Source organism: Myodes glareolus, chromosome 22 (genome assembly GCF_982192425.1).
Source record: "Myodes glareolus chromosome 22, mMyoGla1.1, whole genome shotgun sequence".
NCBI classification, from domain to species: domain Eukaryota; kingdom Metazoa; phylum Chordata; class Mammalia; order Rodentia; family Cricetidae; genus Myodes; species Myodes glareolus.
In genome coordinates, this window is record NC_142047.1 from 5339934 (window position 1) to 5355673 (window position 15740).

A 15740-nucleotide genomic window follows, 5' to 3' on the forward strand; every position below is an offset into this window, starting at 1 on the left:
TGGCAGCACCCACTTTTGAGGCAGTGGTTGCGGGACCTCCTTAAGTTCTCTAAACAAGGTTTCCAAGCAATTACAGAGACTCGCCATCCCTCTGTAACCAGCCTTAGCTAATGACTGAACTGAAATACCGACAGCTTGCAGCTGCTTACACAGGCAAGAAGCAACACCCACACTCACATCTGTCGTGCCGCTGCCCAGCGGACGGCAGCCACGGGATTCACAGTTTATACACATTTCACTCAGCTTCAAAGTTGGGGGCAAGGAGCTGAAGGTGTAGAGCACTGAAAAAAATGTGTCCTTGGTGAGCACAAGGCCAAGGATTCACTCTCCGGCCTATGTTCCCCCACAAAAGGGGGGGGGGGGAGTGGAGACAAAGTTAGAAACAGCTGAAGCCAAGAAATAGAATGTTTCTCTTGTATGCTGGTCTCCTAAAGATGGAGGTGGTTCCCAACTTACAGATACAGAAAAAAAAAAAAAAACACTCACTTCAATGGGCTCCAATTTTCTCTTATAATTATAACTAATGCATGATTATATTTATAACTAATGCCCTAGCTCATCAAAAAGCGAACGTCATAAAATAATAGCTACGACTGATTCATAAAAATATCCCTAGTTTTTGTAATTATAGGAATAAACTGATAATATTACGGTGTCTCTTCAGGTGAGTGGGTAAATGCGGAGGTGGGTGGGTAGGTGTGGATATGCATGTGGGTGTGTCGCACACGTGCGCACGTGCGTGCATGTATGCAGGTAGAATATAAAGTAAGCATTATTTAGAAATGAAGAACAGACCCCAAGGATATGAAGTAGAGGAAATGAGCTCCAGCAGGGAAGCAGAATCTGATGAGGACAGGCTGGAGGGTCACGGCCTATGATGAGTCACCAACAGAGAGGATTCTGACTCAGGGAGCAAGAAGGCCTCTCCCAAACAGGGCCCCAAGCCCACATCAGCGCTCCTCACTCCACAATGCTGAGCTGCCTTATTGATGCAATTCCTTAAGTATTCTAAATACGTAAAAATAAAGCCTCAACTGGGGCATTCCTGCAGCAGGATTCACAACACAGCATGCATATCTGACTAAACTGTAATGTGCTTTCAGGACAAAATGGTAAAATATATCATCAGATGGTAAAGATTATCTCCAAAGAGAGAAAGCAAGCCTTTGTAAACTTAAGTCACGAACAACGGACAACTTATGGGTTTTGTTCTTGTTTTTATTTTTGTATTTTTGGTTTTTTGCTTTGTTTTTTTTTTTTGTTTTTTTTTTTTTTTTGGTTTTTTGAAACAGGCATTCTCAGTGCAGACTTGGCTGTCCTGGAACTTGCTCTGTAGACCAGGCTGGCCTCAAACTTAGAGGTTCACAGCTGCCTCTGCCTCCTGAGTGCTGGATTAATGGTGCAATCCACTGCCTGATACTGTCATGAACAACTTTGAAAACAAACTAAGAAGTGTCTTCATGAGTGACTGCTAGGACATCTGTCATCAAGGTTCTGGCCAACAGAACCACAACAACTGAGCCACTCCACCTTCAGAAGGAGCTGACTGCGCATTTGTTATCACAAGTGTGACTTGTGAGAGAACACGCACAGCACAGACTGTGCACAGCGCCCAACGTTACGCCATTTGTCACAAAAATTCACATGCATAAGCAACATTCACCATTACTGAGCAACACTAAAACTACTAGCAGTAGAACCCTGCTTTGTTAAGACAAATCAGATATGGGTATAATTTCCAGGCCTCTGGAAAGGACGGGTGAAAACTTCACCCATTGAGTCTTTTAACCCTCATAGTTGGTAAAGTCATCAAAAACTATGTTTGAACTTTCTGAGAGAACTAACTCTGAGGCAAAAGAGATTCCAGTGGCTAGTGGTTCAGATTTCAGAATTCAGCAAGTCTATGAGAACGGGTATTTCTAGAATAACCCCCAGATTTCGGAATTCATGGTGTCTAGGGTATAACCTGAGAGCAGGCATTTCTAACACATCCCCCCAGATTTCAGAATTCATGGTGTCTAGGGTACAACCTGAGAACAAGCATTTCTAACATATCCCCCCCCCCATAAATTAATTACCTTGAGGCTGTAACAAAATATCTTAGAGTAGTGACTTAATTAGTTGTGGCTCGAAGTTTAAGAGTGTACCGTCGGCATGGAGAGTCTGGGTAGCAAATGAGGCAGTGGACACAGCTCACCCCAGCCAAAGACCAGAGAGGATGTGTGCTGGCTCTCACCTAGCTTTCCTTTCTCCCTTCCCACCCAGTCAAAGAGTCCAACCCATAGGACAGTGCTCCCACATTGAGGGTAGACACTGCCCCCTCAGTTAATCCTCTCTGCAAACACCTCCACAGACAAGCCTACCACTGGGTCTCCCAGGTGATTCAAATCCTATTCAGTTTACATGGAAACCAACACTCTCTACGGGAGATGATGCTGGTCCATACACATGCTTAGAGATCACTGAAAAAGGAACATTAAGAGGTTTTCTCCCAAAGAGTAAAAACATTCATTTACTTTAATCAATATTACTTCACTGACATCATACAACATTTTTATAAAAAAAAAAAAACAGTAATCGCTGAGAACAAAATTCAAGCATCAAAAACCAAAGTTGCTATAGCAGTGCTCACAGTACATTTTTATTAAGTAGACAGTGCTCGGCCTGCATGTATGCTTGCAAGCCAGAAGAGGGCACCAGATCTCATTATGGATGGTTGTGAGCCACTGTGTGGTTCCTGGGAATTGAACTCAGGACCTCTGGAAGAGCAGCCATCTCTCCAGCCCCAGAACATATAATGTAAGTGTGTATGTATATGTGCATATATGCTTATACATCTGTATATTTTTAACATTCCCCTGAGGTAGACAAGTTGCCTGACAAGGTGGTACTGAACACTGATGGCTAAGGCACCTCTGGACGCACCTGGAAAGCCCTGCCTTCCATCTCCTGCACGTACTGTTCCCTGCAGCTTTTCTAACCTCTTCCACTACACCCCGATTCTGATTTTCCAGAACCTCAGAAACTGCGCCCTTGCGGGCTGGCAAGAAAATTACAATCAGTCTGCTCAAAGGATTTACTCAAAGAAGTAAATACAGCATAAACGGCCTTCTAGAGATGCTCATAAATTCTGCAGCACTGTTTTCAAAGTCCCTAGATGCCTGGACAGCCGCCACCTCAGATAAGCACACCATGTCCTGTCCGGCCATGGAGCATCAGAGGAATGCTGGCAGCTCCCTTGGACAGCCTGCACAGACACAAGCCTGCCAGCTCTGGCCTCTTACTGGGTTAGCCCAGCTCCTGAGTTTAGGTTCTTCACATCCACTGTCAGGGTTAGAAATCCTGTCCTGAAACAATACAGCAATAAACTGGAGGGCTGGGCACGTCTTCCTGTAGAGACCAAACTTTGGGCGTGGAGGCAAACACTGAAATTTCTCTTCCCAAACTGGTGCTCTGGCTACTTTCTACCCAGTGAGTCGCTGGATTCCAGTTCACAGTTTTGTTGACACCAGGGACTGAACCTTCCTATGAGAGCTCAACCACTAGACCACGCCCAGAATCTTAGTAATGTATTTGATAGCAGTGGAGGAGGACAGCAGAGACCCAAACAGCCTTCCCTCTTACCCAGCCAGAACCACAGAGGACCCAGCATTTCAGATCATCTGTGCTTAACTGGATAACTGAGGTATTTCCACTGGGCTCACCCCCACCTCTGCAGACCTCCCAGAATTCCTGTGCCTCTGACCATTCCCCCAGTGGACATCCACCTACTCAGGAGAAAGAACTGTGGCAAGCAGTAAGCACACAGTGGGATTTGCTGAACTAAATACGGCCCCACCTAGGTACAGACTAGGCACATAATGCTGTGAGCTTCATCGGATGGAAAGTCTAGACCGACTGCTGCACTTCCAGACAGATAAATTTACCTTTAAAATCCAAAACCCTACAGAACACATATTCAGTTAAAAATAAAATAAAAACATAATAATAAAATAAAATCTTACATCTGGCATTGGTCTTGGTCTTCTACATATTTTAACTTATTTTTCCCTTCAACTGATTAAGTCTTAACTATGAATACCCAATGATCATGCTTCACTGTTAGTTTCAGACTATGGAAAAATACTGATTAATTTTGAAGTTTTAATAATCACTAAAATTACACCAACCTTCTCAGAAACTATTTCAGCTGTCTCATTCTGCTTTCCTTTCCTAACCCATGGTTTTTAGCAGGCTGCCAGCTTACACTCATTTTAAGGGGCCTGTTGACTGTATTTTGTTCTGAGTTCCCAGAATGCACCTGGATTCAGCCTAGTCGCTCAAGCCCCTCCTTGCTGTTGTACAAAGAAGAAAGGAACTAAGGAGAGCACTAGAGACCTCCTTGTGCCTTGGCCTGGCCCGCGACTCCCAGCTCCGCACAGCTTCCCTGTCCTTCTCCCTGCCAGTCACACTTCATACTTTGTCTATTTTAATTAAGTTGTAATTACCAGCTCTTCTTCAGAAAGTTTCTTATTCAAAGTTTACAGCTGTCCTGTACTCCAATGTCACGACTGTTTCTTCGTAAGCTTTCAAAAGGCAGCCATGGTGACTCCACCCAGTTTTCATGCTTCAGGAGACGTGATATACCCCCAGCACTCAGGGGGCTGCAATGGATCATGCCTACCCCAGCACTCAGGAGCTGCATGTGATGGTGCATGACTACCCCCAGCACTCAGGAGCTGCATGTGACGGTGCATGCCTACCCCTAGCACTCAGAGGCTGCAAGTGACAGTGCATGCCTACCCCCAGCACTCAGGAAGTGCATGCAACAGTGCATGCCTACCCCTAGCACTCAAGGGATTGCTTACCCCCAGCATGCTTACCCCCAACAATCAGGAGGTGTATGTGATGGTGCATGCCCACCTTCTAGCACTCAGGGGATGCATGCAACGCTGCATGCCTACCCCTAGCCTCAGGAGGCTGCATGAAACAGTGCATGCCTACCCCCAGCACTCAAGAGGCAAAAGTAGGTGGCTACAAGCTTGAGAACTAGGCTACACAGGAGACCTTGTTCTCCTTCTGCTGTGGGAGTCCCCTCTGTGTGCTGTGATTACCATTAATAAATAAAGAAACCGCCTTGGCCTGTTGATAGGGCAGAACTTAGGTAGGCGGGGAGGACTGGACGGAATGCTGGGAGAAAGCAGGGCAGAGTCAAGGAGCCACATGCGGAATCTTTACTGGTGAGCCACTGCCATGTGGTGATACACAGATTAATAGAAATGGGTTAAATTACGATGTAAGAGTTAGCCAATAAGAAGCTAGAGCTAATGGGCCATACAGTTTCTGTGTGATATTTCGTGACAAAACTAGCAAAACAGACAGGACATACAAGTGGGCCCTCCTACACCCTTCCAAAAATAGATAAATTACAAATTCTGGTCAAGGGCAAAGCTAAAAACCTACAAACAAATGACATGGACATTTACCATCAAGTGCCCTTCATTTGAATGACGCTGCAGAGAGACACAGAAGAATCTGAGACTGAGCTGTTTTCTGGATTAAAGATGTTCTGTTCTTATTGTTATTAAAGTGGTGCGTCCTCAGATAGGCCCTGAGGTAGCTGTACTTGAAACAGTATGCATCTGTACATGAGATGACTCAAGGCTGAGCTTTCAGTCAAAATGACAGAAGGGGAATTAGGAATACTGGAGAAACAGGATCAGATGTGGCACTGGGTGCTGAGAACATGTAATTTAACACTGTATTCTTGTAACGCTTTCAATTTCCCAAACTAAACTGGAGTATCATGTTCACAACTTCGGGGTGCCTGCGGCTGTTCCCCACTGCTTCCTCTCCAGCAAGGATTTCTGTTCCCACAAATCACTTTTGTGGGTTTTGGTTTGGTTTTTCAAAACAGGATTTCTCTGTGTAGCCCTGGTCGTCCTAGAACTCGCTCCATCGGCCAGGCTGACCTCAAAATCACAGAGATCCACCAGCCTCTGTCTCCCAAGTTCTGGGAATAAGGTGTGCAACGCAGCACCCGACCCACATGTCAGTTTTAGCATGCTGTACCATTCTCCTCTCAGGGGTTCAAAGCCTCCCACAGACACAATCCTACTCTCATATTTGTCCTGCCCCAAGAACCCAACCTTCTTATGTCTGAGGCACATCTTACTTCAGACACAGTCAGTCAGCTGGGATTAAATCAGCACTCAGCTAACAGCATCTCTATGAACCGCACTATCTACATCCCAGTCTAAGAACACATTCCCGTTTCTTGACCTTATCAATTCACTCCAAGAAACCTATGACAGAAAACGACCATCAAGGCAGAAAATGGTCACACGGTATTTCTCGGCTGAGAACCCCCTTCCTGCACAGTTCAGTCCTCTACCAAAAAAGGCCCTCATCACTTGACCACCAGCGTCCTCTCTGCCTGGCTCACCCACAGCTCCTGACCCATCTCTGATGTGAACTGCAGCACTCTTCACGCCTGACAGCACCTTATATGTCTACACATCACCTCGCTTGCTGGCATATACAACTGGATGCAGGCATGCTGCAATGCTGGCTCCACGACCTCAGATTCCAACCAATAAGAACAACATAAATGATCAATAAAGGCTGATCACATGCTCGGGAATCCAGAAAAGAATGACTGAATGTTGGGTTAAGGCTTCACCCCAGGAACTGGCATCTATATAGCTAAAGAGTCTGGAATGTTTGCCTGGAAATTCCATACCAAGCTCCCTTCCCTGGGAGTTGCCCCAGTACAGACTCCACCCCTGAGAAAGCCCACCAAACGATGACCCCTCCCCAGAGATGCTCAATACCACTTCGTCAGAGTATTTAAACTGCCTCCTCCCAGAGAACAAAAATAAGGTTTTCCTGTCTTCCTTCCCCGGTTCCTCTCTGGGGGGCTGGAAAGCCATCCAGGAACGTTGGTATCCATTAAACCTGGGCTTTTTCTAATTTGGTTTGATTTGTTCTGATTTGGATTATTGCGTTGGTGAAGAGGCTTATCAGGTGCAGAAACTTTGACATAAATGTCAAAGAAAGTGCACACATATGCACGCATACACACACGCACGCACACACCTCTTAGGCAATATAAACCAAGACATTAAATTACCAGTCCACCCCATGTATGCCTCGACTTCACACATTGTACAGAAAGGAGATATCATGGCACTATTTTGATCTAATGTCACATTTAGTCTTTACTAAACAGCTGAGAAATAACATTACATAAGCACCAATTGAACTTACCAGTGTGTGTCAGGAAAAGCCTATGAGATCACACTACCTTCACATGTATACCAGGAAATTCTAGGTGTGTTATATATACATGTTCACATGTGTACACATCTGTTTGCAGATACATGTGTTTACATAGATATGTACGTGGACTAAAGGTTGACAGCAGGTGTCTTTCTCAATTACTTCCTCCCCTTCATTTTGAGGGCGGGTCTCACTGAACCTGCAGCTCACCAATTCAGTCACTCACTAACTTGCAGCCCAGGGATCCTCCTGTCTCCTCTCTGGCACTAAGGTCACATGAGCACACTGCTGTACCCCCACCTTCCTATATGGTGCTGGGAATCCTAACTTGAATCGCTCCACTTGTGTGGCAAGCACTTTACCAGTGAGACATCTTCCCAGATTCCTCCATGGGACAGGGTTTCTCTGCGTAGCCTGGCTGTCCTGGAACTCACTCTATAGACCAGGCTGTTCCGCCTGCCTCTGCCTCCCAAGTGCTGGGTTTAAAGGCATGCCTCACCACTGCCTGGCCTACATGTAGGAAATTTCTCAGAAAGTAGGGTGTAATGCAAATTACAAGATTTTAGAAAACAAGTCTGTGTTAGTCTTAAAATCAAAATGAATTCCAGTGCTTGGGTTTTGCCCCTAGCAAATGCACCTGATAGAAACCCAGCAGCCACCTGGGTAGTGAGAGCATGAGGGCAGCGGCTCTGCGGCAGGCTGGAGGCTCAGCACTCCACCCTGTACTTCACTTCACCATGTGATCTCGGGCAGCCCCTGTAGCCCAGAGTGACCCCAGCACACAGTCACTGTGTTCAGCCCCAGCAATGCTGTCTGAGCTCCCTCATAGCAGCACATTCTAGGCAGCGTTAATCTGAAGAACCAAGAACAGTGTTTTGTTTTATTATTTTGTGTGGACACTGAACCTAGTATCCTCTGCAAGTTCTAATTATTTCAAAGTTCTAATTATTTCAAAATTATTTCAAAGGGGGGGGGGGTGAGAAGAACATATGGAAACCCAGTGGTAGGCGTACTGCAAATCCAGACTAGAAATCCAGAGCTAGGGCTCAAAATCATCCTTCAGCTCCCTCTACATCCAAGCAGGCACGTCTGCCTTTTGCTTTAAGGTATATTCTGCCTCTGCCTGACAGCTATGTAAATCAAGGCTCTGCTAACAAAGCACAAACCAGCATCAACCTTTGACTTCACAGGTGAAGATGGAAGACACAGCCAAGACGTCCAGAACCTCGCCTCAGAACTCATTACTGTCAAAACCATCAGGAATCCAGAAAAGAGCTCAGAAAACCCCACTCCAAAGCATGAAACGCATCAAAACTTTTGTCCAGCCCAGCTCCACAGCCCAGACTGCCCCCTCCCGGAAACTGTTAATCGATACATTTACATCCTTGACACTCACCATGATCTCTCTCTGTTCTTCCAGATTCTTCAGAAAGTTGGAAAATTCCCGCAAGGAAGCATCTGTAAGGAGAAAGGCGTGAGTTGGTGCTGGGCGCGGCCGAGGAAAGCAAACCAGACCTCCCGCCTTCCTCACCTATGCACCGCTCATCATCCGTCTCTGCGTCCCCAATGAACTCGAACTTGAAGTCTCGGAGCGAATGAGCAAACTTCCGCTGGGCTGCCGAAAGACCTAAAAGAGAGGCACGGTGGTGAGCAGGGCTCCTGCTATCAAGCCAAGGACTACCACAGACTGCATTTCAGTATGAAAAGGCAGAATCCGCCTGTCATCTTCCGTTTGTCTCCTCCCAAACCCCAGTAGGAAGGAGAGAATCCACCATACTCCCGCCCCTGCCCACCTTCCTGGAGCTGATCACTGCACATCGCCCAGCACTCGGGGCAGGACTGAGTCTTAAGTTCACAAGGTAATTAGCGTCCATCTGACAGCATTCATCGGGGCGTGGGAAGATCTGGACAGTCAGTCCTCTGAACTGACACCACCACCACCCTACCACCACCACCATCATAACCACCACACTCAACCACCAACACTACCATTACTACCAAAAAAAGGAGGAAGAAGATACCAGCCCAAGCAAACCAGAAGATTCAAAATAAAAATGTTCATTTCAAACAGCACTACAGAGGTAACTTAAAGACTAACATTAAATGGTCACATTTAAAAGATGATCATAATAACAGTAAAACTTTATAAATCTCCAAAGAGCTGTAAGAGGTTGTCAGCTCCTTTTTCACTATAGGTCACTACAGCCAAGGAAGCTCCACGACTAATTATCCAACTGAAGTGCACAGTCGATGGAGCACACGTGCCTATGAATGGGGTTCTGGCGGAATTCCTGACATAGGAGACCTTGACTAATACCGTACTGATAATGCTGATTAAGCTACACCTCTGAGGAGGGCGGAAAAGAAGCATATGACCACAAAATATAAGTAACTGCTTTAAAAACTGAACTTCTATTTTTAATTGGGCAAAACATGAACACCACAAGAGGAAGTGAAAGAAATTAAAGTGCAGCCACATGAAAAGGTGCTCCACCTTCAGGGTCAGAAACCTAAAAACAAAAACCTCAAGACAGCTGATTCTCAAGACTGCCAAAAGTATACAAAGAAAGAAATCTCTCACTGGCAAAACTGGCATAATTACTTTATCAGTTTGAGAATTTCAGGTAAATTTGATGAAATCCTACAACCCGGAAATTTTGTTAAATTTTCAAGAAAAAAAAAATCTCTTGCACATGAATATTGGCAGATGTGGAACAGAAACTCAGCAAGACTCAGCCCTGTAAAAGGAGTTTGGAGTATCCGCGAGCAGCACCAAAAACAACACAAAAACAACCCCTGTAGCCATATAATGTGAAGTACAAAGAGCTAAACATGGAGAGAGGTAACGCTCACACCTTAGAGAGAAAGAGGTGTTAACTCTAAAGCAGATATGAAGGAGGATTCCTCTTCTGCTTCACGACATGCACTTGTTTTAAATATTGGGGAACTGCAGCCCCACTTTTAACAGCTCTGTGACAACACCGTGACCAGATACGGTGACCCACAGCTACGACTCCAGCTCTTGGGAGACAGGGACAGGAAAACTGTGATGAGTTCATGGACACCGGACTCCAGAGAGGCTGTCTCATGGCCCCACCACAACCCCAACAGAAGAGCCACACACAAACCAGTCATGTGTCTATGTATGTATTTAAATTGTCAAAAATGTTCCTTTGAATCTGAGCCTGTATATATTAGCATATTTAAAGCTGTTTCCTCAAAATCCAGATCACCGCTGGAAGAGCAAAGGTCTTAAAGACAGCATGTGTAGGCAGAATTAAATGTTCTAGAATATTTTTTAAGTAATAGTTTTGCAGTATTAATTCTCTAGGTCCCTGTGCTATTTGCATAGCTAATCTGACATCACTCCTCCACACAGAATGCCTTCCTTGTGCTTTTCTTTTAGGCTTTTCCTTCCTTTAACATATTCACATTCTATTTTGATTATCTCCTTCTAGTGCAGAGTTCATGTTTGTACCATTTAAACATGACCATATCAAAATCCACTTATTTTAATAATTACAAATGTAACTGCTCCTCCATGGCTTACTACATTTTAGCTTTCAGTTTTCTGTTTGAGCTGAAGAAGGAAGACGGGGTGCTGCCTTCCCTAGTAACTTAGGGTTCTCTTGACATGAGACATGATTGCTCCTGACAGTATCAATCTATTCCCGAGAGAATGGTGAGCACCGAAGACACTCCACTCGGAGTTTATTTTCTTCTTGGCACCATTGGTCTTTGGGCAAGGAACTGTCCATGCCTCAACCACTGACATGGTATCCAGACATGGATAAGCAGGACCCAAGGAAAAAGACTGCCAAATCTTGCCAAGACAGGGTAAGACAGTTCTGAAAAATTCCCTACCTCTGAAAATTGTGTGTCGGTTACGCTAGGCCTTAGTCAAAGTTGGTTGTTTCAACGCTGCAAATGAGACTTTAGGTGATTGCACAAGTAGCTAACTGTCTCCGTCATATATTGCTCACTTTGGAAGCTGCTTGGTTGTAAATCCTGCCTGCTCAAGTAATATTATCTCCCTTCTCAGGCTTTCCATGGGGTTGAAGATCAGACAGTCATAGTTACTGCCCTCATGATCGAGTCAAGACATTTCCTATACAGACTTAGACTCCTTAGGATAGGATGTTTATTAAAACATTTAGCATACGTTCCTTGCTTAATATTGTTTATGCTGGTTGTAATTCTAATTATACTTCATATCTGTTCCTAGTGTATACAGTTTTGTATTGGGTTTGAAACTCTCTTATTTAAACAAAGGGGGAGGAACTGTGGAAACACATTCCGCTCTTTCTGTCAGCAGCATTTTAGATTCCAGCCCACTTGGGCATTCTCTCTTATATCATAAATGCAGCTGTTATAAATGCAGCTGTTATAAATGCAGCTGTTATAAATGCAGCTGTTATAAATGCAGCTGTTATAAATGCAGCTGTTATAAAGGCAGCTGTGAAGCATGTTCTCGCTCTCTTGCTTCCGGCTCTCGCTTCCAGCTGCTAGATTCTGCTCCTGTTCGAGCACAGGACTGTTATCTGGGACCCTGATTTGTAAGTTTCCCTTAAATAAATAACCCTCTATTATTCATAATTCTGAACTGGTGTGGGATTATTTTGTGACTTCTGCTTTTAGCGGGGCTCATGCACACTGCACCCACCTCTACTGAGGACCAGGGCTCATCCACACTGCACCCACCTCTACTGAGGACCAGGGCTCATCCACACTGCACCCACCTCTACTGAGGACCAGGGCTCATCCACACTGCACCCACGTCTACTGAGGACATGTTACATTTATGTAATTTTTGAAACTGTTTCTAATTTCAGATATATGCTTCTTTTCCAAAAAACAGAAAGCGGTTTCGGTTTAGTAAATTTAATGTAGCCCATCAAAGGCTTTTTCTGTCTAACAACGTCACACATAAAACCCAACCAGTTTCTGGTGACTACAGGCAAAGGCCAGCTCCACTCCTCTCCTAGGGAAGGACAGGCAGCAGGCCACTGGGAAAAAAGCTTCCTTTACTGACACATATTACTTCATTAACTTCTTATGAGTTGGCAGGTTGGTACTGATATGAGGGGGTATATTAAGATTCACAGACAGATAACATCTTTGGGCTGCTTGGAGTATCTCAGACCTCCTCACCAGTCCCTTCCCGACGCGGATTTATAGCCCGAGGCATGTCACATTACTCCCAGGTCCTCTGCCCAGATTCCAACTCTGAGGCCACGCCAGGCACTGAGGACTGCAGACAGTGAGGAGGTGTTGTCATACCCTACAATGCTGCTTCATGGGTGAATTTGGTCTAAAAAGCTCAAGAGCACTCTAAGGTTTTCTACAGAAGGCCCTGTAGTAAGCGTGACAATGGGACTTTCTCTTTGGTGATTTGAATGTCTTCCTTCTTTTGCTTGTCAGATGACAAAAGTGGTAAAGCAGACACCTCTGACTTGCTGCAGACCTAGAAAGCTGTCAGCCTGTCCTGAGCACAGTGATAACTGTGGCCTGCTGTCTGTCTCACGTCAGGGTACATTTCTTCCTTCTACAGCTAATATGCAACATTGAGTTTTTTGTTTGTTTGTTTGTTTGAGACAGGGATTCTCTGTGCAGCCCTGGCTGTCCTAGAACTCACTCTGAACACCAGGTTGGCCTCAAACTCATAGGGATCCACCTATCTCTGCCTCCTGAGTGCTGGGATTAAAGGTGTATGTCACCACCTGGCTCCAACACTGCTTCTACCGTGAACTAATGTTGACTTTTACCTAAAGAATTATAGTTTTGTTCTTTGCTGTATTAATCTCATATATATATATATATATATATATATATATATATGCATATACTGAGTCACTGCTGTGATGAATTTCACTTGATCATAGCCTTAACCTTTGTAATATGCTATAGACTGGAACTGGTAGTGCTGTGTTGAAATCTGGGCATCTAGGTTGAAAGATACTATCCTACAGTTTTATTCTTCCTTGAGTCGTATTTTAATCATGTTGTGTATTAATGTATGCATGTGTGAATGCAGGTGCACATGTGAGGCCAGAGCACAGCTCTTGGTGCCAGTTCTTGCCTGCTCCCTTCCAGGATCCAAGGTTCAAACTCAGGCCGTCAGGACCATCCACAGCACCTCTACCCACTGAGCCACTGCACTGCCATTTCGTTCCTGTGTCCTGGCCTGGTTTTGATATTAATGTCGACCGTGTGGAAGACACCAAGAAGAATTCCTTCCTCTTGAATTTGCTAGAATAACTAAAGAGGTGGTCTTCACTGTTTTTGTTCTGTTCAACAGAAATCAGCAGTAAAACTGCCTTGTTCTAGGAGTCAACAATTTATTCATTTAATTTTAGAAACAAATATCACTGCTACCACTCAAGTTAGCCTAAAACTCAGTGATCCTCCTGCCTCAACTTCCTGACAGTGGGATTACAGGAATGAGTCGCCACACCAGCTCCTTGGTATTCGCTTTGATGGATGGCTTCTAATTTCTGACTCAATCTTACGATGCACACCGATCTGCTCACGGGTTTTCTATTTCCCGAAGCTTACAGCAGGAAGTATCCATGTGTCCACGCTGTTTGTGTCTGTCAGGCTCCTCCTTTCTGGTTTCATCGTGATAGGTGCATGTGTCCAGGACTGTCCATGGTTCTCCTCCATTACCACAGTTGTTGACACCCATGTGTTCTTAACAACTCCTAATACCCTTGCACAGCCTCAGCTTACAGTCTGGTTGGGAAGCCCCTGGCCCCGCACAGTGGCCCCACGTGCCCCTGGTACTTTATAATGAGAAACGTGACTCTTGACAACAGGTCCATCCACTTCTCAACAACTTTCAGTTCACCATGGAGTAACAAAGGCAATGTCAGCTGGGGTTGACGTGACGCCCTGATCAGGCTCCGGACAACACTGACGCGGCAAGGGTGACACTGGTCCTGAGACAACCGACAACCTGGTTAGGGTTTCTGTTGCTGTGGTAAACCACTGACCAAAAACAACTTGGGGAAGAAAGGCTTTCCAGTTCATCATGAAGGAAAGCCAGGGCGGGAGAGCTGTGTACTGGCTTGCTCTCCATGGTTATTCGGCTGGCGTTTACATACAACAGAGGACCACCTACCCAGGGGCGGGACTGCCGACAGTGGCTCAGGCACCCCCTGTCAATGAACAATCAAGAAATGATCCCAGACACATCCTCAGGCCAAGATGATGGAGAAAATCCCTTAACTAAGGTTCTCTCTTGCCAACCTGAAGCTACCTAGACCTGACTAGCACATACCCCTAAATCTCCCACAGCTTCTACCCCAACGTCTGAAGTACCAGTGAGATGCTTGAAGAACTATGGCATGTCCTACCATCCTAAACTTGAAAATGAACAATGAGTATAGCATGCTATTCTCAGTGTGCTGGCTAGTTTTATGTACACAAGGTACAGTCATCAGAGAGGAGGGAACATCAATTAAAAAACACCTCCACAAGATCATGCCGAAGGAGAGCCTGTAGGGCATTTTTATAATTAGTGGGTGGGAGAAGGACCCATGGTGGGTGGGGCCACCCCTGAGCTGGTGGTCCTGGCTTCTGTAAGAAAGTGAGCTGAGCAAGCCAGGGAAAGCAAGCCAGTAAGCAGCTCCCCTCCAGGATCTCTGCATCAGCTCCTGCCTCCAGGTTCCTACCTGCCTGAGTTCCTGTTCTGACTTCTCCGGTGATGAACAATGGTCTGGAAGTAAAAGTCAAATCAGCCCTTTCTCCCCAGGTTGCTCTGGCTGTAGTGTTCATCACAGCAACAGCAACCCTAACGAGGACACTACATAAAGTGCATAAATATCACAAATCATATTGGGGTCCAACGCCCTTTGTTAAATAGAGGAATTGTACAAAGAAGCTTGTGTTTCTTGGCATACAGAGACCTAAACCACCAGACTGAGAACTGTGTAACAGTTTGCCGAGGAAACTGCTGCCTATCGTACACATTCAAACCAGAACCCAAATTCACCCAAGTTTTATTTATAGAAGAACAGGGTGAAGAGTCTAAGAACTCAGGATTTTCATGCCAGAATCTTGCCAAGAAAATAATGCTGATGTTAATCCATGTAACTTGGATGTCAAACAAAATCACTCTAGGACTGTGAACTGCCATCAAGCTTCCTCCATGTCTTCCCATTTGACAACAACAGCAGCAGCAGCACACATTAAGAGCACCGTGGCTTCTTTCTACAAGTCAAAAAGAAAGCAAGTAACTCATCCTGCAAGCCAAAAAAAAAAAAGTACAAACATCCTCGTGAGCCCACAAAGCATTCTTGAGCGTGTCTAGGCCTGAAGGCCACATTGAATGCTGTGCTGAGCAGCTCACAGGCCAACAGTATCTGGTAATATCAAGTTAAAAGTGTTCCTGGCCTTAACTCTCCAAGTCTGAGCAGTGTGGGTGATCTATGAACTAATTTCTTATTCACAGACTAAACCATTCGTGAAATGATTAGAAA

The 15740-nt window shown here is 45.2% G+C and overlaps 1 protein-coding gene across 4 annotated transcripts in view; it reads right to left on the minus strand.

Moving 5' to 3' along the window:
- Positions 1 to 15740, minus strand: part of LOC125403063 (rho GTPase-activating protein 10) — a 256951-nt gene that overhangs the window by 174144 nt on the left and 67067 nt on the right. For all 4 annotated transcript variants that reach the window (XM_085682154.2, XM_085682153.2, XM_048438228.3 and 1 more), the window contains exons 2-3: positions 8792 to 8887; positions 8657 to 8718 (exon numbers count right to left, since the gene is read on the minus strand). In XM_085682154.2, coding sequence (XP_085538280.1) covers positions 8657 to 8718; positions 8792 to 8887 — 158 coding nt within the window. The remainder of the gene's footprint in view (positions 1 to 8656; positions 8719 to 8791; positions 8888 to 15740) is intronic.